The sequence below is a fragment of the Rhineura floridana genome, chromosome 7 (assembly GCF_030035675.1).
Source record: "Rhineura floridana isolate rRhiFlo1 chromosome 7, rRhiFlo1.hap2, whole genome shotgun sequence".
NCBI lineage: Eukaryota > Metazoa > Chordata > Lepidosauria > Squamata > Rhineuridae > Rhineura > Rhineura floridana.
The window spans coordinates 15,165,328-15,192,395 of record NC_084486.1 but is presented as its reverse complement, the minus strand read 5'-3'; the positions used below and the strand labels follow the sequence as shown (position 1 = coordinate 15,192,395).

General features: G+C 42.7%; 1 protein-coding gene across 4 annotated transcripts in view; it reads right to left on the bottom strand.

Annotated features, from left to right (window-relative positions):
* Positions 1-280: 280 nt before the first annotated feature.
* Positions 281-27,068, bottom strand: part of BMS1 (BMS1 ribosome biogenesis factor) — a 46,850-nt gene continuing 20,062 nt past the window's right edge. For all 4 annotated transcript variants that reach the window (XM_061634944.1, XM_061634942.1, XM_061634940.1 and 1 more), the window contains exons 11-23: positions 26,369-26,470; positions 25,220-25,374; positions 24,332-24,413; positions 23,147-23,223; positions 18,123-18,302; positions 15,600-15,788; positions 12,811-12,991; positions 11,664-11,722; positions 10,869-10,991; positions 6,783-6,930; positions 4,128-4,303; positions 2,242-2,403; positions 281-762 (exon numbers count right to left, since the gene is read on the bottom strand). In XM_061634944.1, the coding sequence (XP_061490928.1) occupies positions 532-762; positions 2,242-2,403; positions 4,128-4,303; positions 6,783-6,930; positions 10,869-10,991; positions 11,664-11,722; positions 12,811-12,991; positions 15,600-15,788; positions 18,123-18,302; positions 23,147-23,223; positions 24,332-24,413; positions 25,220-25,374; positions 26,369-26,470 (1,865 nt within the window). In that variant the 3' untranslated portion in view covers positions 281-531. The remainder of the gene's footprint in view (positions 763-2,241; positions 2,404-4,127; positions 4,304-6,782; positions 6,931-10,868; positions 10,992-11,663; positions 11,723-12,810; positions 12,992-15,599; positions 15,789-18,122; positions 18,303-23,146; positions 23,224-24,331; positions 24,414-25,219; positions 25,375-26,368; positions 26,471-27,068) is intronic.

Sequence of the window (27,068 nt, the reverse complement as noted above, 5' to 3'; positions counted from 1 at the left end):
GAAGATGTGCTATAACATTTGCTGGATTAAAGTTCGGCTACTTTGCAAAAAGATTTGCTTTCTCATTTTAAGAAATCACTACCTTGCACTATGTTTCAAAGTAGAAGAAAAAAATTAAGGACAAATTCAACTTGGGCTTTCCCTCAAATGTTGGAATGATGTATTGAATGATGTCAGTAGTAAAACCATGTGCACAATGCATTATCCATTTCTTATTAAGTGACAGCAAGCAAAATTACACAGAATAATCGCAAGATCAAAAATGAATCCCATCCAACAATGAAATGTAAAATACTTTAATTAATGATCAGGTACCGAACACCTGCACTTAAGTTTCTCAAGCCTACTGTGGTGAACACAATAGATCATGATGCACGCTGATGCCGATGCTTTCAAATGACAATCAGTATCATTATTTGCTTCTCCTTCAAGGCAAGTTCATTGGAGTCCAGAACCTTATTACAGTATTTTTAAAAATGCGCACTCCAGAGTAAAATGCCTCCTTGCTTCCTGCAGATGGCTGCTAGAAACTCACTTTTCCCTTTCAGCAGACCCCTTCAGGCTCGATTTTTGCTTCTTTTTCTCCCTTTGTCCAATAATGCGAAAGAGTTTCTTCTTCGCTTCCTTCTGCCTCTTAAGCTTCTCTTCTTCCTCTTTCTGTCTCACTTTAAGATGTTCTTTAAGCTCTTGGCGACGCTTCACCTTGGCTTTCTTCAGCTTGTAACTGTGTACTGTACCCAAAGCAGACAGAAGTGCTGCAATCTTAACGAAACAAAGAACAATGTGTGTCATGTACATATACAGAATTCCAAGGCTGAATAGCATGAGAAAGAGAAAATAGCAGGGATGATTCCCAAGATTTAGTCAGTGCTAAAAAGGTGTGGTGTAGTGGTTAGAGTGTTGGACTACGACCTGGGAGACCAGGGTTCGAATCCCCACACAGCCATGAAGCTCACTGGGTGACCTTGGACCAGTCTCTGCCTCTCAGCCTCAGAGGAAGGCAATGGAAACCCCCTCTGAATACCGCTTACCATGAAAACCCTATTCAAAGGGTCGCCATAATTTGGAAATGACTTGAAGGAAGTCCATTTCCATTTTCCAAAAAGGGAGATCTGATACAAAGACACTACTCACCAGGACTGAAGTTGTAGCAATATAAACCACCATATGCCATGCTGAGAGGTGGGTCAAGTTCTTAGTGATGAGCAGAGATTCCCACCCCCTTTATGCTGATGCCAGAATTCTTATATCAAAAAGATCTGTTGGTTCAATTCCATTGATCGCATCCCTCTCCCTCTAGAATAATTGCCACAATGAACTTGTATATTAAAAATAGTATTTCTTGATACTTAGATCAAACACAATACATAAAGCAAGCCTCTAAAATGCTTGGTGGTCAGCTGGTTAGTGCATATTTATTTGCTTACTATTCTGAAAGTTACATGTCACTTTGCCTAATGTTTGAGGACTTCAACCCACTATACATCAATTCCCTTACTCCTTTGGCCATAGAAACAGATACAGCTGCCAGTGTGCCTGTGCAATGTTAGATGGATGGTTTTTGTTTTTTTAATAAAAACTTCCTTTCAACTAAATCGGAGGCTTATGCTTTAAGTAACATTTATCATTCCAAATCTAAGGGGAAAATGGGAACTTTCTTGTAAATAAGAAAAAGTGGTGAAGAGGATTAGGGAATTACCTAAAATACCTATACCTCTGACCACCAATACTGAGATTGGAGCACATACAGAAATATACCAGTTTATTATTATTACACTTACATCCCACCTTTTCTCCAGAGAATTCAAGACAGAGCACATGGTCCTCCCATCTTCATTTTATCCTTACAACAACCCTCTGAGGTAGGTTAAGCTGAGAGACGGTGACAAGCTCAAGGCCACCCAGTGGAGCTGCATGGCTGAGTAGGGATTTGAGACCTAGTCTCCCAGATCCTAGTCCAACACTGTAGGATGCAATCCACATCTCACGGAAATCACTTGCAAACCTTCAGTTGATTTTAATGGGAAAGCATCCTTGATATTTAAGAGAAATCCGTATTACAAATTGTGAACAGGATAGCCTGAAATCCTCGTAAATTATTCGAGTCAAAATACTGACTATTGGTCAGTAAAAAGAAAGAACTCATCATTTGTTGTTGTTTACAACAACAACATCATTTGCTATTTTCAAAGTGGTTCGTCCATCCAAGAAAGGATTGTTACAAAACCAGAAACAGCTTACCTTCTTTTCATGAGGCTCCCTGATAATAGCAGGTCTCCACTTATCCTTTGTGACTTTTGTTTTTCCTTCCTGAAGCTTAGGTTTGCTTTTAAACGGCAGGGCCTTCTGAAGTGCTTTTGGAATATGCAGTTTATTGAAATGTTTCTTCTCTCTCACTATAGGCTAGAAAGAGTAAATGCAAATTGAACAACAACATTCCTTTTGCTTCTTATGTGGACACTACTTGCAATTCAATCACTACGTTTTGCAATATAATAAAAAATAGGAAGGTATTGAAGAAAATGTCTTGGCTTAGGGTCTCTGATATTATGTTCCCAGCTCCTTCCTAGAACAAAAAGGTTCCATCCAAATCCCTCGCCAAGTGGAAGGAGTCCATGTTTTCATTCCTTCCTATGGCAACATCTGAGTGATACTGGAATGGGGAAGAGCCACTGGGTGAGCTCTTCCTGTGTTATATGAACAGCACAGGAAGGAACTGCACTGCAGTGGCTCCTACAACATAAATGTAATGCACGAACAGGCTCGAATTAACATATTTCCACCTATCATTTTTAATGATAGATCCGAACATATAAAACCGATTCTGGCCCACTTGCACTGGCTGCCTGTATGTTTCCGAGCTCAATTCAAGGTGCTGGTTTTGACCTATAAAGCTTTACACGGCTTGGGACCACAATACCTGATGGAACGCCTCTCCCAATACGAACCCACCCGTACACTACGGTCAAGATCAAAGGTCCTCCTCCGGGTGCCTACTCCAAGGGAAGCTCGGAGGGTGGCAACAAGGGAGAGGGCCTTCTCAGTGATGGCCCCCAAATTATGGAATGATTTTGTTGACGAGGGGCGCCTGGCGCCAACACTGTTATCTTTTCGGCGCCAGGTCAAGACTTTCCTCTTCTCCCAGGCATTTTAGCATGTGTTTTAAATTGTTTTTATATTGTTTTAAATTTTAAAATTGTGTTTTAAATTGTTTTTAAAATATGTGTGTTAAATTGTGTGTTTGTTTTAATGTTTTTGATTGCTGTAAACCGCCCAGACAGCTTCAGCTATGGGGCGGTATACAAGTGCAATAAATAACTTAAATAATAATAATAATAAAAATATCATTTGCCACCCTGGGCTCCTACTGTAAGAAAGGGCGGGATATAAATCTAATAAATAAATAAATTTGATGGTCAAATGATGTCAACATTGAAATGGACAGAATCCTGTTCTGTGTACCGCTAAAGAGAGCTGTACATTTAGCAAGGTGGCTGAAGACGGGTTTATTCACTGAAAGCTGGAATACTCAACACACTAGAGGTGGAGAACCTATTTCCCCCTCCCATGAAGTTGTTGGACTCCAGTTCTCATCAGCCCCAGCCAGCATGGCTAGTGATTGGGTCTGATGGGAGTTGTAGTCCAACAATATTGGGGGGTGGACACATGTGCCCCACCCTTATTTTACCCAGGCCTGTAGACTCATAGAAGGTTCTCCATCAGGGTTATTACAACTGTGTGCTTAAAAAATAACTACTTTGCAAACATAGTACCAAATTCTTAAAATTGGAGTAACTATAGCTGCTAAGGAAAGATACACATAATAAATAGGGTTTTTCCTTGAGATGGGAGAGCAGAGTTTGTTAACCTTAGTCTTTTTGTGAAAGAGTGAGAATATGAAAGAGGTGGGAATCAGAAGAAAGGCAGATGGACAAGGGAAACATTTGACAGTCAAGATTACACTCAACTCTCCACTAGCTGCTGCTGCACAATCATAGCCATGCAAATTTTCAGAGCCTCTACTCTTTCACTGTTGTACTGCTGACGAAAGCAAATCTTAGATCAAGGCTACACATATTTTGACCCAAAGAGAGCAATAACACACACACACACACACGCAGACACACCTTATACAGAGAATCTTTGTTTTGTTTTAATCTGATGCCCTTCTCGTGCCTTAACTGGCCTGTTGTCTTCATTCCTGCCCAGGAGTCTTTTTCACCCACAGGCTTTAGCAAGGAAGTTACTGGATTATAGAAGGCTGGGGTGGATACAGGATACCAAGTCCGCATGAAGACAATATCTAAAAATGGGAAAAAATGATTAATCTTTTAACACCATATTAAGGCTGCAACCTTTGCAGAGTTGCTAACTGAACCAATCAGCAGGTGAACCCCAACCTGCATATATGAATGAATGTTTTGCACCTCAAGGGTTCTCCTCCTTGACCTGCTGCAGAATGAGACAACATAACCCTGAGGTGATGAGAGTTGCAGCCAAATGCCATTTTTGCAAGCTCTATTAAGTAGAACACACACAAAAACCCAGAACACCAGGGAGAAAGGTTCTAGCTCAGCTCTCACCCTGCACTGCTGTTTCTACTTACATAGAGGTTTTCACATGGCGGTACTTTAAAAATGTGATGCATCACCTACAGTATAAAGTAGCACACCCAATCCACCACCTCATTTTGCTGTTAGGTGTAAGACCAGGTCTCACTGCCACAGAGTAAAATGCAAAGGCACATAAATGCATACAAATACACCACTGCAGCCCTGGACAGAAACTGAAGACGCCAAGTTCTGCCACAGGAATATTTGAAACATTTGTGAAGGTGACTCCAATCTAGAGCGCAGAACACAGCTTTATAGAATTCTGCTTTTACAATTATAGTAAAAGGCAAAATGTATCGTTACAACTATTACCATTAGAGAACACATTCAGCATCCCTGAACCAGATGCCTTGCCACAAACATTTGGGGGTGGGGGTGGGGGTGGGAGTGAAAGATACAGTGAAACTATGATGAGAAATCCTAAAATGAAAAATGAAAGCTAGCCTTTATTCCTGATATGACCACTTCCCTGGTCTCCACAAGAAGGCAGTATCAGACAAATACCTCATTACATTAAACAGAGTGGGTCAAAAAACAGATTGTGTCAAAAATATATACTTTATTAATAGATAAGTTTTCAATAACATCTAATGCCCTAATGAACTTGTGGGAAGGTGATCTCGGGATACAAATAGTGGATGAGAACTGGAAGAGAATATGGGATAAACATCTAATTAAATCTCTCTGCAACAGTGAGGGAAAGCTCACATAATCCCATTAAGGCTGGCTTACAATTATGGGAAGCCGAACTTATGATTGCTGGTAGAGATGTGGGCAAAAGGGTTCCTATGTTTACATGTGCTGGGATTGTCCAAAGGTTACTGATTACTGGACCGTGATCTTTTAGGAGGTGCGAACTATGACAAATCAGGTAGTAACACTTTCCTCACTGCTGGCATTACTGACTGTATACTGGGGGTGGGGAAGAGAAAATAGCTCTGTGCTTTATAAACTTTTGATATCCTTTATGGTAGCTGCTGCAAGAATGGAAGTCACTAGGAACTGAAGGATAGCAGAGGCTTTAACTTCTCAGTCTTGGCTGCTGTGGCTATGGCAAACTGCCAAGGCAAAAAATCTGAATTTCAAAGTAAAATTAGTAAAGGGTAAAGACAACAGACTATTATTCTGTTTTAAACATATTTATAATGCATGTACGGGATCATTGTGCTCACTGTATACGTCAACTGCATTTCTTAAACTGTGGGACCGCAACTAACATTTATTTGTAAAAGATAACCATAGAAAGAGATGCTAACTGAGGCTGCATTCAGACACGGGGTTTATTTCATTGGTTTTACTGATTATAATGGTAGAGCATCTGCCCCAATTTTTAACATTTCTTTCACACTGCGGTACTTGTTGCATTATGGAACTGTGGCTTTTTGACCGATAACACCACCATGTTGTACTAAATTTCATTGACACCCGTGGGCCACACGTGTAACACAACAATTAATGTCACTGGACATGTTGCTATTCCCCCCACCCTTTCTGTACATGCACACTTCTGTTGCCCCATGACTGCCCCATGAAAATGGCAGGAAAGAACTAGATGCCAGTATACCGCCCCAAATTTCATCACTTCACTCCCACGATTTTCTGGGCTAATGGGGTTGCAAACTGATTTTTTTCAGGAAGCAATTAACAGAGATACGTGCACTATGCACTATACTTCCACTATATTCAAGTAGATTTCCAGAAGCGGCTTTTCCGTTATGCGGAAGATCAAATAAAATGCAGAAATTATCAGGAAGGAAACATCAGGAAAACAATAAACTGCTATTTGAATGAAGCCTAGTGTTGTTTTAATTCTCAAGTTTGATCATTTTAACTGTGACAGTTTTTCCCAATCTCTCTAGGTGAACTCAGAGGTGGGGAAAAATGTTTGTTACTATTGTTATTTTCCACTTACGGATGTTGGATTACCATTGTATGCTTACTGCATTACTTACCTGTATTGGATATTAGTGACTTACCTGTATACACTATATGGAATTTTTTTAAAAAAAAAACAACCCACAATTTTAGAAACTTGCCCTCTCAGAAATGATTGTGCAACTGACACAGCTGACAGGACTTCAAAATTACAAACTGTCTTCTATCGATGCCTGACAAGGAAAGTCACCTGAATCATCCTATAAAATATCATAATTGGAAGATGTCACTTACCGCTCATTAGCAACTTATCTTCAAAAGTTGCTCTGAAAGCACCCTCAGGTGTTCGCAGGGCTTTTTTAATCTGACCTCGAATACCACTCACGGTACGAATGGCTGCACCTTCAAACTTAGCCACTTCCAATACCGAGTTAAACATGCCCTATATGGTGGGAAACAGTAGCAATGAAAGACTTGATACCGAGTTTAATATTTCAATACTACCAAAGCACTATTCTATCAAAGGCAGTCTCAGCTGAAATAAATGCATCAGATGTTATGGAATAATAGAGCTGCATGTAATCAGTGTACTGATGGCACTGTGCTCCAAAAATCCTAATCACCACTCCTAGCGATGAGCTTCCCCAGATAAACAACTGGACAAATAGAGGGAAGGGGGAACACTCAGTGGCTTGAATGAGGAACAGATATAAAAAGCACAAAAACAAGATCAGCAACTTAATTTAATGCGAGCAAGGGTCAGTGCTTTCTCAATAATAAGCAATTAATGTGTAATGATTAAATGAAATAATGATTTAAATAGGGTGGGTACAAATTAATTCACCTGAGCTTCCTGATGAATTCCTTGGGCCTCTGAGCAGTTCCTTGGCTAGAAAGATCCAAGGAGCTCATCAAGGAGCTCACTGATCAAAGACTGGAAGGTGAGGGAAGCCATCTGTTTATCTGTGTCTGCTCGTCTGTTGTTTCAAATCGTGTGTGAGCGTGAGAGACAGACAGACAGACATTCTGACTTGCCATAGATGTGTATGTGTGGTGAGTTTGTGTGTATACGTGGTAAGCATGTGTGCCTACGTGCATAAGTGACATGTGCATGCGTTGGCATGCAGCCCTTGGAGGGGTGGCCAACCCTCAATGTGGCCCCTGGGGCTGAAAAAAATTAGCCATCTCTGTAATCTTCTCCGTTATTGCTATATCCTATACCTTAAGTCCACCAATTTTTAAACTGCTGGAACATAAGCCTCCTTCCATAATTTGCTACTAATGCAAGTTGGATCATCTCAAGATGTTCACACACTATCTAGAACAAAGCACACCAACAAATGTCTGTTAGACTTATAAGGAAGACTTCTGTCCAACACCAGCTTAGATGGGCATCCTCAACTCCAATGAAAGTATGTTTGTACTCATATCACAACAGCATTTCCAAAATATGCCCAATACTTTATTGGTCATCTTTTTATCTCAAAGATTTGCAGGTGTCCAGCCCAACAAAAGGCTTAGTCTCCTAGCTTTATAATCCCAGAGTTCCCTGAAGCCAGTTTCATGTGGCTCTCTCATCTCTGCCCCACGTTCTCTCTCTCTCTCATTCTCTCTCTCACACACACAGGAGAATGGAAGGTATGGGTTGCTGACAGCATGGATCTCAGAACACAGTGAAGGAAATGCCTGGGCCCTGAATACAATAAAGAATCTTCATTTTCAGCATAATGAAATAGTTATTTTTCAATGCAGAGAGAGAACAGTGACCACACCCTTCTGAACTTATGGTCAGAGCAAGTCAATTGGCTTTTTTAAAAAACTGAGTTTTCTGTAAAAACCGGTGTTACTGAAAAGACATGCTTGAATCCCAAAAAGAAAGTAGATGAAGACTTTGAATCCTAAAAAGAAAAGGTAGGCATGCTTACTGGAAGGTGTCTGACCCAACTGCCAGAAGACAAAAGGTTGCAAGAACTGCTTTCCAAAAGAGATAAGAGCAAAGAATGCAATCCTTCAGTGAGTCATACTTCAAGGGTTCAGGAGCCACCTGACAGGAGCCACAAGACAGAGGCATTCAACATGAAAGACAATGAGGCCTGCTCCTTCCTATCAGCACCAAACACAAAAGAGCTAAAATTAAAAAGGGAAGGGGAGGCCTTAAAATGGTAGTGGGAAATTTGTTTATTTATTTATTAGATTTATATCTCGCCCTTCCTCCTAGTAGAAAGCCCAGAGTGGCAAACTGATTTTATGAGGTAGTAAAATAGCCTTTAAGATGGCCAGCACGTTTCAGTTAGGCTCTCATTCAGGGGCACAAGAATGCAACATGAGAAATGTTGCTTTACTAGAAGTGCAGGTCTTTACTGAAATGTGGTGGGCATTTTACTAGTCAAAATGTAGATTATGCATAACAAATGATAGGGTGCCATTCAATATATATCACTACTGGTATTCTTTCAGCAGGGTTGAGGACTGTATAAAAAAGGCTAGAGAAAAGATGCAGGGTCCTGGCTACCATTCTGGAAGACATAACTCCTCTGCTGGATGAGGCCAAGGATCCATCTAGTAGTACAGCACCCTGCACACAACAGAAGCCAGCCAGAAGTATTAAGGGTAGCCCAACTAGGGATATGGAGACAACAATTCTCCCCAGACTGTACATGGAGTACATTATAGTACCACAGCCAGAGCTTGGAAAAGTTACTTTTTTGAACTACAACTCCCATCAGCCTAATCCAGTGGCCATGTTGACTGGGGCTGATGGGAGTTGTAGTTCAAAAAAGTAACTTTTCCAAGCTCTGACCACAGCATTATAGTACCACAGCATAAACCTTAACAGATATTAACCCAGCTGCTCAACCTTCTGGAATTCTGCAAAATCCTCTACCAGAAATCTAGAATTCCAACAGCTCAACAAGAACACAAGGAGAAAATTCATGGAATATTGCTATGGCAAAAGGTGCTAAATGCTCCAGTACTACCCCTTAAATACTTCACATAATATTCCCTCTAGTTTCAAAGCCTTTCACAGATATAATATGTTGTTACTGTCAAGAACACTGGGTCCCAAACCCCTGAGAACCAGCTCTTGTAGGCACACGACAATTACCAACTTACCATAACACCAGCCCTGCAAGATAAAACACTACCACCCTTCCTTATGTCCATTAATTTGGGCCAGGGGCAAACCTTAAATTAAACGGACGTTCCAAAGAAAGCAAAGGTTAAAGACCAGACTGTTTGCTTCCTGGAGCCCCAAGCAAACATGTTACTCAGTAGCAAAACAGCCACGTTTGGCCAGCCTCTGGATTTCGTACCAAGGCTTAACCTCACAGAACACACACCAGTAAATATGAGGTCGCTTTATCAAAAATAACAAAGAATAGCAGCATAAAAAGAATCAAAAGACCCATAAAGATAGTTAGGAAACACCATGAATAATAAGAATGCTGCTGAAAATTAAAAAAGCAAGATAAAACAAAGGAGACTGATTAATCCTAGCGCATGCCAGCAGAGCATAGGAACACTGACCCCCACCAGGAACAAAGAAACACATCACCCAATTTGTTGCAAGATGTCAGGGAAGGTGTGGGACGCCAGAACAAAGGGAGGCCTAAATCTTACAGGGAAAAACATCGCAATTAAGATGAGGCCTAAGGGCCAATCATGGAACTTTCCAGTGCCTTCTTGCCCCATGGCATATGCGTGTTCCAACAGCTAACTAGCCCTCTCAACAGGCTCCAGCTTTGGCCTTGAGCACTCTCTCTAGATAACACAGGTGTCTCCAACATGAAATCATGTCTCCTCTGATGAGAACAGGATTCTTCACTGAAACAAAAGCAAGGAATGTTTCCAACTACTCCCCCCCCCGCCTTTTGAATCCCTGTAAGAAGCTGCTGCAAGAGTGGCTGCGAGTAACGTAATGGGAGGGGTGTTTCTAGGAGTAAAGTTGAAATGATCGAATTCCCTTTTTATTTTTGCTATATTGCCAGGAAGTGCAATGTTGTCTGCTAACAGATGTAATGTTGTTATATTTAAAGTATTGAAAAGGGGCTTGTTTTGTTTGCTGTGACAGTTGCTGTTATGTTACGATTTTATTCTTTTTGCCATTATGAAATTGTTGTCGTAATTGCTGTTCCCTTTGTTTTAAGCCGCTGTGAGGACAATTTTTTGTGGAAAGGTAACACAAATAAAATGATGATTATGATGATGATCTTACCATGTCTATATTAGAGTCATTTTCTTAGGCCAGAAAACTGGATTTCTTTACAGTCAATATTTTATATGCAACCATCAATAGCTAGAAATGTACTTTAGAAAACCCTTCTCATTTCTAGATCCTCATATATCTACGAACTACATACCTACTACTCAAACACATACCTTGATAAAAGCCGTATTCTTGTAAATTTTGAATGGGAAACCGGTCAACTTCAATTTCTTCACAACTCTTATAGATTTATCTAAGTCAAGCACAACTCCGGTAGCAGCTATCCGAAAGTCAGGCTAAAATACAAGAAAGTATCATTTTTTATATTTATTTATTCTTACATTTATATCCTGCCTTTCCTCTAGAGAGCTCAAGGTGGCACATAAACAATTTTAGGCAGAGACACAGTGGCTGGCCCCAGGTTACCCAGTAAGTTTCATGGCCAAGTGGGGAATTGAACTCTGGTCTTCCAGGTCCAAAATCACTACACCACACTGACTCACTCATATATTTATTACAATGTATACGTGTGTGTGTACACATGTGTACAGTACTTTGGAAAGTGCAGGTTTAAGTGTTTTTCTCAATTTCTGGTTTATTTTGCTCAGGGGCTTATAAATTCTGACATGGCTTATTGTGCATGGGCACACACACCAAAGAACCTTCAGGAGAGGAGGGTCTCATATCACACTGGGCTTTAAAAACGCACACACAGTGAGTCTCTCATTCTGCTTCTACCTGGTCCAAAGCTCAGCAATGCAACATGAGAAACCCCTCCTCTCTTCCCCTTCTCCTGACTAATGGAGCCCTTTACCAGTGGGCCAAGAAACTCCCTTTGTAACCAGATCTGCAGAAACCTGGTATTTTATACCACACACTATTTATCTATCAAGCCCTCCTGCACACTTCACAAATAAATCCATCGTTACCCTAGGCTGATGTAAAACTGTCCATGGTAAAATACTTACTGTTGTACCGCTGACTGACTGGATTGCCAAACATCCTGTTCCTTGTGGTGTGATAGGACCTAGCAAGAAGAGGGATCCAAACCTTCAGTGTATGATTAAACAGTGCATAAACTCTCTTAAAAATACAGTGAGAGAAGTAAAAGCTTAAGCAAAGTAGGGTGCTAAAAATCACATACAGAATGACTCCTTTCCAAATTGAGATAAATGGTTAGTTGTATCAAACATCTGCATAAGTAATTGTCAAAGAAGAATATATGCCTAATTTAAGGTACAGGCAGGAAAGAGAGACAGGCTCTGGTGCTGAGAAGATTTATTGCATGCTCGACGCGTTTCGGAATTTATCCTTCTTCAGGAGCAGTGGAGATAGAGTTAAGAAAACAGATATCCACTGCTCCTGAAGAAGGATAAATTCCAAAACGCGTCGAGCATGCAATAAATCTTCTCAGCACCAGAGCCTGTCTCTCTTTCCTGCCTTCAGTTTGGTGCTTTTTCCCTTTTGTTTCTGCTAATTTAAGGTAAAGACATATGAAGCTTCCTTGCATTAATACAGTGGCCATGTTCACATGTAGTACTAAATCAGCATTCCACAACCTTGAATTCCCAGATGCTGTTGGACTCTCAACTCCCATCAGCCGCGATCATTGGCCATGTTGGCTGGGGATGATGGAACTGTAGCCTAACATCATATGGGGAATCCAAGGTTGGAAAAATCTGTGCTAAACTAGAACAAGCCCAAAGAAAGCCCGACTCACACACTCCACCTTCCTTCCCCTGCATGGCTGGAAAAAAATTGTCAGTGTTTACTTTCCTCTTATCTTGGTTTATCAAGAGCCCCCTTATCTTGGCTTCTTATTGTGTGAGCCAGGGATGATTTCTTATCACAAACTCGGGATTAATTGAACAAGCCATAATCCATGGCTTGAAGCTATAAACACTTCTGGCTGTGGTTCACTCAGGCTAATTCTAGCACTACAAACTGTATAAATGAGGTGGAGAGATCATTTCCCCATTTCCCCCAGTAATTCCACTGTTACTCTTACATATGAATTCAAAGCATTTATCTTCATAAGAAGATGGCTTTACCAGAGGTTCCTGGTGCATTCCCTGAAGCTACAGTAGTGGAGTTTGCTACAGATTGTGTTCTTACCCCAAAAAGTTGCCCCACAATGCATATGCTGTGGCGTATACTTAAGTAACCTGTGGCGGCCATTATGGTCTTCAATGTAGTACATAGGGATGGTCTGAAACCTCCGCCAGCCTAACGAGAAAATCAGAGGATCACGAGTCTTAAGTATTTTCTTATACCAGCGATGCTTCTTCAGACGCATCTAAGGAAAACCAAGAGCCAGTTTCATCAAAACCAAACCTCAGAAATCCTTAACCTGCCTCGATACTGAGACTACCTTGTACTGTATAAAATGTTATCAGTGGCACATAAAAATAGCAAAGGATGACTAGCTGCTAATTTGGACCCTTGGAAACAGAAATGACTCAGGGATGAAGGAAGCACATAAAATATTTCATAAGTTTCACCCTGAAAGGGACAGCAAGAGTGGGAAGGAAAACAGCTGCAAATTCTTGCATGAGGACTAGCTGCAAGTTCGTGTGGTGCCTGCATGGGTGAGTTGTATAGCAGCCCTCATGCTTCCTCTTGCACAGGAGTTGGATAGCCCTTCTGTGAACGGAAGACACATTCCACAAGAGGAAAGGCACTCTCTGTAGTAAAAGTATGTTCTAGATCTCACCAGCCAGCCCAGACTAGGAAACTACAGAGAAAAGAACCAGACAAGGAAATCTGGAGGCAAGCTGAAAGCCATCTCAGATGGCCAAAACAAGAAAAAAGGATTGATATGTAGCCACAGACTGGAATGCCATTCTTGTAAAGAAGTGGCTGGATATAATTCCAAGGAAGTTTTTATAAGGGGCAGCATTGCTTAGGGAACACATTTATAAAAGTTTTCTCCATACTCAGTTCAATTGCAGTCACACAGCATAAACAAGAGGAAAGGACCCTCCGGCCCCATCCATCAGCAAAAAGAACAGAAGCCACCAGCTGCTAGTCAAGCAAGACCACCAGTAAGGGAAGAGCAGCCAGGTCCCAACTGGATACAAATTCTAGTTTATAGTCACCACTTTGTTCTGGTTTTAAAGGACTAATCTCTCTCCTCCACTCCATTTCTCTTGCAAATCTTGTCTTTTTTAAGATAGTAAGCCTGCCTCTCTCTCTCCTTGAGATAAGCCACTGAGGGAGGCAATAATTATGTGAAAAGCAGAATACGAATATAGTAAGCAAACAAGTGCTTTAACCCCAAACCACAAGCAAGGGGAAAAGGAAATATGGTCACGAGCAGTGTGACCACATAAGAACTCTGCACCATAAAGGAGAGTATAGCACTGGGAGGCAGTAGTAAGACCGCTTTTAAAGAAACCTTCTTTGGACCCAGGTGTTTTGAACAACTATAGACCGGTGGCTAATGTCCCTTTTTTGGGCAAGGTCTTGGAGCGGGTGGTCGCCGGCCAGCTCCAGGCGCTTTTGGATGAAACCGATTATCTGGATCCGTTTCAATCCGGTTTTAGGTCTGGTTTTGGCACTGAAACAGCCTTGGTCGCCCTGTATGATGACCTTTGTCGGGAGAGGGACAGGGGGAGTGTGACTCTGTTGATTCTCCTTGATCTCTCAGCGGCGTTTGATACCATCGACCATGGTATCCTTCTGGGGAGGCTCGCGGAGTTGGGAGTTGGGGGCACTGCTTGGCAGTGGCTCTGCTCCTACTTGGCGGATCATCGCCAGAAGGTAGTGCTTGGGGAACACTGCTCGACACCCTGGACTCTCCATTGTGGAGTCCCTCAGGGGTCAGTTCTGTCCCCCATGCTTTTCAACATCTACATGCAGCCTCTGGGTGCGGTCATCAGGAGTTTTGGAGTGCGTTGTCATCAGTACGCTGATGACACGCAGCTCTACTTCTCCTTTTCACCTTTTTCAGGTGAGGCTGTTGATGTGCTGAACCGTTGCTTGACCGCGATAATGGACTGGATGAGAGCTAATAAACTGAAACTCAATCCAGACAAGACCGAGACACTGTTGGTGAGCCCTTTACCTGCCCAGATAGTGGATGTTCATCCTGTTCTAGATGGGGTTACACTCCCCTTGAAGGAACAGGTTCGTGGTTTGGGGGTCCTTTTTGACCCTTCCTTGTCGCTTGAGGCTCAAGTGGCCTCGGTGTCACGGAATGCGTTTTACCATCTTCGCCTAGTAGCCCAACTACGCCCCTATCTGGACAGTGGCGATGTCGCCTCAGTTGTTCACGCTCTGGTAACTTCTAGATTGGACTACTGTAATACGCTCTACGTAGGGCTGCCCTTGAAGACTGTTCGGAAACTCCAGCTAGTGCAAAATGCGGCAGCCAGGTTGTTGACGAGGACCTATCGGTCTGCGCATATAACACCTGTCCTGGTCCGCTTGCACTGGCTACCCATCTATTTCCGAGCTAGATTCAAGGTGCTGGTTTTGACCTATAAAGCCTTATACGGTGTGGGACCGCAATACCTTGTGGAACGCCTCTCCCGCTATGAACCTACCCGTTCACTTCGTTCAGTATCTAAGGCCCTCCTCCGGGTACCAACTCATCAGGAAGCCCGGAGGAATGTTGTTAGATCTAGGGCCTTTTCTGTGGTGGCCCCCGAACTCTGGAACAGCTTACCTGAGGAGATACGCCTGGCGCCTACGGTACTTTCTTTTAGGCGCCAGGTTAAGACCTGGCTATACTCCCAGGCATTTTAATGTTTTTACGTTTAATTTTTTGTTAGTTAATTTGCTGCTATGTGTTATTGATTTTATTATATTATTGTATTTTAATCCAGTTTTGTACACCGCCCAGAGAGCTACTAGCTATGGGCGGTCTAGAAATGAAACGAAATAAATAAAATAAATAATACCTGCACATATCCCACATTTCCTTCCGTGTTTCCAAGGCCACCCAGGATAATTGGATAGTGTGGGTCAAAATGCAGTACCAGTTCACAAGGGACATTCTCAAGTTCCATCCGTATATACATTCCAGGTCTGAAGCCCTCATACTGAACTCTGGTCTCATCGTCTTGATCTTCAAATTCAGCCCTGTTAAGCTGTATGGTGGAACCAGTTCAGAGACCCATTAACAGAAAGAAAAAATAGTTACTGAGAAACATGGAGATACAATAATTTCCCCACTCTAAGATAGTTTAGTCCAGCCCCTTGATTAGCCATCCTTCTTCAAGTTAGAGAAGAAAATTACACAGCTTATACTACTCTTTTCAATGCCCTGCTAGGTTTATAAATACTACGTTTTTCCTAGTACTCACTTAATCTGCCTTCATCTAACTTCATGTAAGGGGAAGGGATGCCATTCAGTGGCAGAGAACCTGCCTTGCTTGCAGAATGTCCCAGGTTCAATCCCTGGCATCTCCTGGTAGGGCTGGGAAAGACACCCTCTCTGAAACCCTGGAGAGCTGCTGCCAGTCAGAGTAGTCAACACTGAGCTAGATGGACCAATGGTCTGACTCAGTATAAGGCAGCTTCCTATGTTCTACGTTCTAACTTGAGCCCCTGGATCCTGTACTGAGCCCTGTCAAAATCATATTACTATGATTATTATATTATTTTATTATTATACACCACTTTGAGACCTCTGTTGAGAACTGTGTAATACATTCTATGGAATAAATGATAACCACTTCCTTCCTTTTTCATGGATGATACCTTTTCAAATATTTGAAAACGGATCCTTCTTTTCCAGAACCCCACCACAACCACCATCTTTGAGGCAAATTCTATATAATAGGGACTTTCCCCAACCTCCTTCCCCTCATGCAGTAAGCCCAATCAAGTACCGTGCACAAGACAGAAATGGCCAAGTTCTGTCAACTCAGCCTCCCTTCTTTTTAAGCACCTGCCCCATGGAGGCTGCTGCCACACGGTGGTCTTGCAATGAACCCACTAAACGTGCTAGGGGCTGCAGTGCCCCATGGCTCCTACCACTAACTACAAAGCCTGCTTGGTAGCATGCCTCTGCCCCAGAGAGAAACTACCTCTCAAGCAGAGCAATGCATATGGGGCCAGGTGGTGAGGCTACAAAGCACTAAGGGCAGAAAGAACGACACGTTCTTAGCCAACCCACATTCCCAAACCAGCATTTGCTGAGATAACACAGGTATCCCAGCAACCCCAAGAGCCTATTACTTCCTCGCATGGAAAAAATTCAAACAAAATTCTCAGCCAGATATTGCTGCTCTCTCAGCCAAAGAAGATCCCAAACTTTCCCTTGCCCAGTGCAACTTCAGGGACAAAAACACACACAGAGCTCCAAAACGCAGAACTGGTGGAGGGGGGTTATTTTTGATGTTGGATGGGCAAGGCACTCCAAGCACTTCCACAACCCAGCATCCCAGCTTGAAGCTGGAGAGGGGACTAGTGATCCTCCATCTTGCTGTACATCTGAAAGTTTAGTGTAACTCAGGGAAGGATTCAGGTTCCCTCCCCAGCTCCACTCAAAAGGAAAGCTTGAGTTCCTCTTACCAATCTTGCTAGAGGGCAGTGGTGCCATGGTAAGAGTGGTGAGCAGAAGTGTGGACTGCTGCTGCCGCTATACTTCCTGCAGTGACCCACAACACTCTGGTCAGGTGAGTTCAACTTACAGTCTCCACGTTTTGCCTCTCTAGTAACCAACAGAGGGTTTATTTACATTGGATCTACTCAGCTAGCAGACATATGGACAGGAATGAAATACACAGGACCAAGCAGGTGCTGCAAATTCAGAACACAGAACAACAGAAGTACCACTGCTGCCAAGGAACTTCCTTCTTGTTATACCCCTTGGAACTGCCTTCAATAAGTCTGCATTATGAACACAATAAACGAGACCCAAATTAAACTTGAAAGAGAATGGCTACATCTTATATTTTGGAAGCAGCATTTCTCAATTAAATACAAAATTAGGCTTACTTTATAATTATTATATAACCACACCAGCGGCACTTAAACATTTTATCTATTATCGTTCACCCAGATTTTCCCTTCATCAAAATCCCCACAATTCTTTAAAAAGGTTTTTTAATAATGAACACTCTGAGTCTCCTACTACATGTGAATGTGCTAGAAGAAAAAAATACATGCTTTTCAAATTATAAAACATTTCCTTCAAGCTATACAGTACTTAATAATACTTTACACCAAGTGAGTGCTTTTTAGAGAGTTCAAACCACTTGACATACATTATGCTATTCTTCTTAAAACAATGAAGGCTGAGGCTGACACACAGTGATTAACTTAAGGATGCCTAGTGAGTTTTGGAAGAAGAGGCGATATTCAAACCAGAGACATCCCAAGCCATAGCTCAATCTCATGTTTATTCTGAAATAATTCAACCTTGTAGCCTTAGCCACTATGCTACAGAAGCTCCCTGTCAGGTAAGAAATCTATACCTGTGCCTGTTTCTGCAACTCCCCTTTCAGATCATCAAAATAGGTCGCATCTCCTTCATCATATTCAGCATCAAACATTTCTTTCAGTTTACGTTTCTTATCCATGCGCTTCTTTTCCTCTTCTTCACCAGCTTTGTCATCTTTTCCCTCAGCGTTCTCTTTCTTTTCTTCACTTGTTGCCTAATTGGGGGAGGGGAGAAAGAGGGTTTGTCTCATCTAAAATTTTAAATGGCTGCAATAGCTAAGGTAAAGAAGCTGTTCTGGCAAGAGCCAATTTTTATATCAGTAATGGGACAAAAGAAAATTTGTGAGATAGTAATGTGCAGCGCTACCAACACTTTCGTTAGGTGGTACATAATGCCACATCAAACACACTATGAAGAACTCATGAGAGGAAATGTCCCAGAACAAAGACACATGTGGTCACACACGAAGCCACATGTACAACAAACAGTGGATGAGTTTCCAGTACTGATGGAAGCATACATGGTTTACACCAGGGATGGAAACCTCAGGCTGAAGGGTCAGATGTGGCCCTCCAAGCCTCTCTATCTGGCCTTGCGACTCTCCCTGGCCATGCCCTCTCTAACATCCCACCCCAGCCCTGCTCTGTACCCTCCTGGCGTGCTTCCCCCAGCTGGAATGTTCGCTTGCACTGTGATAACGCCTCTTGGTTCCTTTGCTGGAGGATGGAAAGATGTATTTGTGTGTGGCTGGGATGTAGCCTCATGTACAAAGGTCAGAATCATATCCATTGTTCTGACCAGTTTTGCCTTTGGTCCTGTCCACCACTGGTATGTGGCCTCTGTAAGGATGACCATTAAGAAATGTGTCCACTGTGCTAAAAAAGATTCCCCACCTCTGTCTCTTTATATACCAGTTTATTGGAAAACCAGAGATGGCAAGCTGAGCCTGGATGTTACACATGTAACAAGAGTAGGTAAGAACGAAGAAGCGGAACGGACAGTACCGCTTTAGAAGTAATTCAATATTTTAATGTTCCCTTACATTAAAAAACAAACAAACCAGTAAACTCTTCCCCGCAAACAGAAAAATAGTAAAGGAAGCTGCTGGACTAAAACCTGGTATGCTAGTCTCCTATTTATAGGGAGGTTTTCTCGTGAGGGAACATTAAAAATGGTGCCAAAGTGATACAGTCCACTCTACCACATTGAGATTTATTTCTGTTTGCATGTGCCAATCTGACTTGAGCCTTTCAAAGACGATTTCACACCAGGTTGAAATATGCTGCTAAACTTGTCTATCAACAGAGCACAGCCAAGCAAATAAAATAAACTGAGAAAAGCATTGTTATAGCTATTGCTTTGTTCTCTCATGATCAAAAAAAACTTTGTCCAAATTATTCTGTTTGAGGTTTTTTTCTCCTCGGGGGACAAATCAAATCAATAAGCATGTGTACTTTTATCTAATTGTAAGTCACTTTAATACTGTGAGTTGGTATTTTCAATTGACTTCAGGCCTAAGAAAGATTTAAAGTTATGGGCTGCCCTTTAAAGTATTTAACTGATGATCATTAATAATCAGGATTCAAAACAGCAGAAGTGTTTCAAACTCAATCTGTCTCATTGACAGGGAAACATTAAGTTTATAGTATCTGTAAAACCTCACATTTTATTGTCACTGTAATCCAACAGACAAGTGTCTCATGTGAGAACTTTAGCAGTTCTAAGAGCTGGAGATGTGCTACATATTGATGCAGAGCACTCTAATTTAATATCTGTTGATTCACTAATATGCAAAAAAACCCTTGGGGTTAAGTACTTATAGCCATATAGGATGTTGCAGGCATAAATATTACGGGGAGGAACCTTTTTTTAAAACATATTTTCGTGTAGACAGATGTTCAGCAGAGGGACGAAGTGGTGATGGCTGCTTTGCAAATGAGTCTCCTGGAAAATCCAAGAAGAGCAGTACAGTAGGGCCCCACTTATACGGCAGGTTAGGGGACCAGACCCCTGCTGAAAAGCGGGACATCAATCAGCTGTAGTGTGGGGAGCTCCAGCTGACAGCGCTTGGACCCTGAAGCTGCCCACGCAACAGCTGATCGATGTTCTGCTTTTCTGTGCATCGCCCTCTCCCCCCCAGCTCGCTCGCTCACTCGTGAGCCCTCGTTATGGTGGGGGAGTAGTGCTCCCCTTCATCGCAGGGAGGGAGCTGCCCACCCGTACCTGCTTGCTTGCTCTCCCCCGCCTGTTCGCTCGCTTCCTCTCTGCCGCCTCCCTCGCTCATCCCCCCTTGCCCGCTCACCCCCCACCTGTTCGCTCGCTCGCTCGCTCTCCTCCACCTCCCTTGCTCGTCCCCCCTTGCATGCTCGCTCTCCCCAGCCTGTTCACTTGCAAGCTTGCTTGCCCTCCACTGCCTCCCTCGCTTGTCCCCCCTTGCCCGCTCACCCTCCCCGCCTGTTCGCTCGCTTGCTCTCTGCCACCTCCCTCGCTCGTCCCCCCCTTGCCCGCTTGCTCCCCCCGCCTGTTCACTTGCTTGCTCTTCGTTGCCTCCATCGCTCGTCCCCCCTTGCCCACTCACTCTCCCCCCTTCCTATTTGCTCTCGCGCTCACCCTCCTCCACCTCCCTCGCTTGTCCCCCCTTGCCCACTCGGCCTCCCCCGTGCCTGCTCGTTCGCTCTCTACCACCTCCCTCGCTAGTCCCCCCTTGCCCGCTTGCTCCCCCCTGCCTGTTCGCTCGCTTGCTCTCTGCTGCCTCCCTCGCCCGTCCCCCCTTGCCCACTTGCTCTCCCTCCTGCCTGTTCGCTCTCGCACTCAGGAGCTAAGTCCGAGAAGGGCAGCAGGCGCCATCAATTTGTGCACTCACTGTCTCTCTGTATTCTGGCAATTTTCTGCCGCAAAAACGGAACAAGCGCTCAACATATGGAACATGGATACAATTCAAACCCGCCGCATTAGCAAAACGCTGAGAAGTGAAGCGCCGGAAAGCATCCTGAATTCCCAGCGAAACCCAAGTTGGGTCTTTGCTCGATTCTGGGATCTCATTTAAGGGCATTTCCACCCAGTACCTATAGCCAATCAATATTTCTATCAAACTTGAACAAGCAAGAGACTTGGGAATATCTGTTGGCTATAGGTACGTTCTTAAACCACAAGGTTTTTTTGCCTATTAGTGAATTTCTCTGCTTTTTAATCTGGGAGGTAAGAAATGGGATCCTGTGCAAGTTTGCTGAGAATGCTTATTGAGTTCAATGGGATATACTCCCCTGCAATCATGCTTAGGACACGTGAAACTGACCACAGGGGATGGGGAGGGGAGGGGGAGGAAGGGCAGGGGGATGAGAGCAGGCAGGAGGAGGAGAGCAGGTTTGATCATTTGCATGCTTATTGAGTTCAGTGGGATTTACTCCCATGCAATCATGCTTAGCATATGTAAAACTGACCATGTGGGGGAGGAAGGAGAGGGGAGGGGAGGGGAAGGAGAAGGTGGAAGGAGGGGATTGGAAGGGGATGGGGCAAAGGAAGGGGGAGGGAAGGGGCAAGAGGGAGGGGATAGGAGGGAGGAGGAGGGCAGGACAGGTTTGATAATTAGCATGCTTTTTTAGTTCAGTGGGATTTACTCCCCTGCAATCATGCTTAGAATAAGTGAAACTGACCTGGGGGAGGGGCAGGGAGGGGGTAGAGGGAGGGGGGAGGAGGCAGGAAGGGAAGGGATGAAGGGGAGGGAAGGGTGGGCACTGGATAGAGGGGAAGCTCCTTTCCTTTCCAAAAGGAAAACATTGTGAACAATATCATTGTTTTTCAGCATTTCCCCCACCTTTTTATTCTACAGCAGGCAAATGTAGTCGCCCATCCAAATTTAAACCAAAGCTGTCACTGGCCACATCTACACTATACCTTTATTTCACTTTAGACAGTCATGGCTTCTCCCAAAGAATCCTGGCAAGTGTAGTTAGTGAAGGGTGCTGAGAGTTGCTAGGAGATGCCCTGTTTCCCTCACAGATCTTCAATCAGAGTGGCTGACTGTTAAACCAGTCTGGCCACTGGAGCTCTGTCAGGGGAACAGGAGTCTCCTCTCAGCATCCTTCACAAACTACACTTCCCAGGATTCTATTGGGGAAGCCATGACTGTCTCAGGAGAAATAAAGGTCTGGCATGAGTGTGGCCTCCTGATTAGCCAAGCCAGGCAGCTGTGAGTCTGGCTTTTAGAACACTGAACAGTTGGTTCTTACCGAGCATGCCCGGGCTTATCATTGACTGCAATGCTAAAATTCTTAAACCAATTAAAAATAAGCCAGGCATTTTTTTTTAACTTTTACACTGCAGAAGATGAAGGTCAGAGTATGGGGCAAGGTCAGTAATAGGATTACAGGTACTCTGTGAACATGGTTGATTTTTAATTAATTTCAACAAAAAAGTCCAACAGGGGTCTGGATTTTTTTCTCTCTTTTTACACTTTGAACGCTCGATTCTCTCTGACTGTTTTGTGTATTACCATGAAAATTAGAGGGTTGTTAAGCAAGCGTTTCTGAGTTCAGGACTATAAGTTTTGTAAGGTTTTGTTTTGAAATGAGCTTATGGGAAGCAGCAGAATGGCATGGGGGTTATTTTCAATTTAACATTGCGGAATGTGAAAAATCCACACTGGCTATAGTATACAGCCACTTTCATGGCTGTATAATATCCTACAAAGTAAGCAATAGGTTGTAGGGATTGCTTGTGGGTTTTAAACAGTGCAGGTGCAATTATTAGTCCTACACAGGAACTAGAGAAATGTTACAAATCTGCCACCATTTGCTGAAAACTAAAGAATCCTGAATAAGGCTTCTAGTCATCAAGATCAACACAAAAAAAGTAGGGGAGGGGGGAGTGATGCAATGACAGTCATAAACCATGGACAAAAATTAAATATATATCTGTATAATACTGATAAAAAATGCGCACAGTATTTTCAAATTTCCATGATCTGCATTATTTATGGGTTTCCCTTGACAATTTGTGATTTCCTAGCTCTGAACATTAGTTCAACAAACGAATCACAGATAATCCCCTCAACCCTACCACATCTCTTTGATCAGCTGCTTTGCCCTTGTGTACAATTCCTGTCTCAAGGTCTTCAAAATCGCCATATATTTCTTCTACAAAAAATAGAAATGAGAAACATTATTTTCTGTTTTAGTTTCTCTCATAGTCATCTTATAGCTTATTTATCATCTATGAATATTCTGCAAGCATACGAATGCATTCTGATTCACACACACACACATTAACCCCCATTTCTTCATTTGGGATATTTTCATAAGGCATAAAACCTGGTTATTGAATGGTAGCTGGTTTATTTACTTGGAGTGATTATGCGTCCTTCCTTATAGGAACGAAGCAAGTTACAATAGTACACCAAACAATTGTATAATATTTTTATCTTGTCTTATGCACCCATCACATTCAGTAGCTATATGATGCCCCTTTCCCCATTAAAACAAGGAGAGAAGTGCACTGACACTCAAATCTCCCAAATAAGGAACCAGAGAGCCCATTCATTCTTCACAAGAACATTTTCAAACAAAATGCTCTCCAGATGCTGCTTCTCTACCAAAAAAGGTCCCCCATTGCAAAAACGACACCAAACCCTCCTCACTGCCCTGACATGAGTAGATCACAATCCCTCCTTCTTCAACCCACATTTTATTTATAGAAGTATTTATATCATGCTGGTGTACAACAATATATACGGTAAAATATAAAACACCATAAAAACTGTAAAAAAAATGATCATTAAAATGACTGGCTGATCAAAAAACTGAAACAGTTGCATAGCGCTGTCCACATAAAAAGGTCCTCAAGAGAACCTGAAAATCAAAAGCAAGTGTCCTGCCAAATCTCTGCTGCAAATGCGCTCCACAGCATAGAACCGGTTACACTACATACCCAGTTTCTAGTCAGGCCTCTGTAATATGGGGGAAACTTAGTAGTGCTCCTGCACATATTTTCATTAGCCCTTACCCCAGCCATTCCCAACCGGTGTGCCTCCAGATGTTGTTGGACCACAACTCCCATCAGCCTCAGCCATTGGCAATGCTGGCTGAGGCTGATGGGAGTTGTTGTCCAACAGCATCTGGAGGCACACTGGTTGGGAAAGGCTGCCTTACCCACTAAAGCTGGCACCAAAGCAGCTTCACCCACAACTGCTCAGTCCTTTCGCTGCAACTATTAAGAGAACTAGCAACAGAAGAGGCTCCGACTTACCATCTTCCTTCAACAGTTTTGCAGCATCTTTATCAGCTTCCCAATTTCCAGTCACAAAGCAGTCTCTGATACTGTCCATAACCTGCAAGTAGGGTAATAAGATTGTCTTCTGTCACAAATGCAGACTCAGTCTAGCACTGACCTGTTGTAACTGCAATCCTTTAACCAGGTAAATTACAACGACCTAAGCTCATCCACACAGTTCTCAAGGAAGCCATGAAAAAAATTGACCGCTGTATTTACAAGAACCAAGGGCTATTGGGTAGAGCAAAACTGGCTCAGGCTATTCAACCCGTAAGATAGTCTACTGTGCCTCAAAGTGGCTTTTTTCGTCTATGCACCCTCCCAGAGAAAAGCATTACTTGCTGTGAAATGTATCCTTCCATATGACTAAAGTAGCCAAACACAAACCAGAGGTGTATGCATGCATAATTCCAATACCACAACCCCTTCCTTAACCACTCTCCCCAAATGCCCTTCCTCTCATTTCCAGTTGTCTTCCCTCCTAAACCCCACCCCACTTGCTTGTTGCTTCTCCCTTCCAACCCCCACCAGTGTGATCTAGAATTCCCAAAGATTCTTGGCTTTGGGGAGTAGTAAGTTATGCTTCTACCACCATCACCACTCCTCCTCCTCCTCCTCCTACCAACCTCCATTGTTACCAGCAAAAGTTGTGGACAAATTTGTACAGTTAAAAATTCTTTTTTATGATATTTTGGGTGGGATACAAATCAAATAAGTAAATCCTCCCATTACATCTGCCATCTAGGAGCTGTTCATTTCAATTCTCCCTCTGTTCATTTTCTTGAACAGCCCAGACTGTGTGAGGCTCACATGCCACCAGCTGTTCCAAGAATACATCAAGCAATGAATCTCAAGTAGAAGCACCTCGTTCAAGTCCCAATTCTGCGGGGTTTCCACAGGGAATTTGGAGCAGTCAAGGGCATCAACTCTTCGCTTTGATTCATCGCTGGGGCGGTTGATGCGGAACAAACCTCCAAGTTCGTCATTTTCTTCATCTTCAACCCCCTCATCCTCAGCCACTGAATAAGAAAGAAAGTCCTGGAAATGTTGCATATTATAGCTATTTTATAACAGGGTGCAAGCTCAAGTAGTCAGGAGCAAACATCCACAAATCCATTCCCCAGGGCTAAATATTTCTTGTCCTCTAGTGAGGAGAACGCTCACCAACATACATTGCCCTTCCAAAGTGGTGGTTTAGGGACCGTAGTGCAAATGTTAGCACAAGTGAGAGGCAACTCCTTCCCTCTTCCAGTCCTCTGCATTTGCCAGAGAGCTTGAGGGAAGGGCAGAATTATTTCATTTGTGCTGCAGTGAAGAACTTCAAATATCCTCTAACTATTACAAATGTATTACAAAGACATTTACTCTTATCCTTTAATTTTTAATCTCTTTCTTCTCCTCTAAAGGTAACTGCAGTATTCTTATTATATCATAAATAGCACTTGATAACATCATCTTAGGTCTCTTCTTGTTTTGCTTATTGCATTTATTCACCTCATTGGAATGATCATGATCTTCTGTCATATTCAACTATAAGTTGCCACGCTTTGTACTTTCAATGTGTTATCATTTGCTGAAGAAATAACCTACCATTAATCATCACTGTGGTCAGTACACTGCACATAACCAATATCCTTTTTATAACTTTTAACTTGATTCTAACGATCTGATTTTTGACTGAGCTGAGTGCTGGGAAACTGACTAATAGGATGTTTAGGACACACATTAGAACCTAGAAAGCCTATCAGGGACCACACTTGGTTGTCTACAGCAAATAAAAATCCATGTGACTACATAGGGAAGGTTTTGTAAACTGGGCAAGAGGTCTTTTCTCTTTTCATGCACCAATGTACCACAAATTATTAACACAAATGGGTATATGTGGGGCAAGAAGGGTGGTAAACAATTTTTTAGACTTATAATTCTGTCTGCCATGTTCTTTGTTCCCCTTCCACAGCCCATTCTGTTAGCCCCTTTCCTTAATCTGCACTGGGGAATGCAGTGTATTTTTACCTGCTCCATAAATAAGTTTGCGGAGATTGGGAGCTGACTGTTGTTGCCTCAGAAAAGCTTCAGCTGCCTTTTGAGTAAGGCCTTCTTTCCATTTAAGTGCACCTGAAAGAAAAACAACATGGTTTCTTTATCTGACCTAAATTAAATGGTCACTGAGATTTGAAACTGTTCAGTCTACCTCCAATACAAATTGTCTGTCGACATTAATCTCCAAATGATACTTTACTTTGCCAGTTTCTATCTGAGTTCGCTTTTTCTTAATCGCATCTCAGATATATGAGGCTGGATCCAAACTAAGGCTGCAATCCTAACTCCAATAACATGAGAGTAAACACTGTTGAATTCAATAGGACTTAGATGATTAGACATGTTAGTTGCCCCCAGTAAAATCGGTAAGACTAACAATGCAATCCTAACCGTGTCTACTCAGAAGTAAGTCCTAATGAATTCAATAGGGCTTTGCTTCCAGGTAAGTGGAGTTAGGACTGCATCCTAAATGAAGTCATGATTAATTTTTCACATTGATTTCAATAGGACCTAAGCACCACTAACTTGCCTAGCTCCAACCCTTTTCCTTATACTTATTTACTCAGTTCAGTGGGACTTGTTCTCAGGTATGTGTGTATAGGACTGCAGTCTTATCCTATTCCATGAGAAAACCCCAAGGTAATATGTAAACAAAATACAGAATACCAATGAA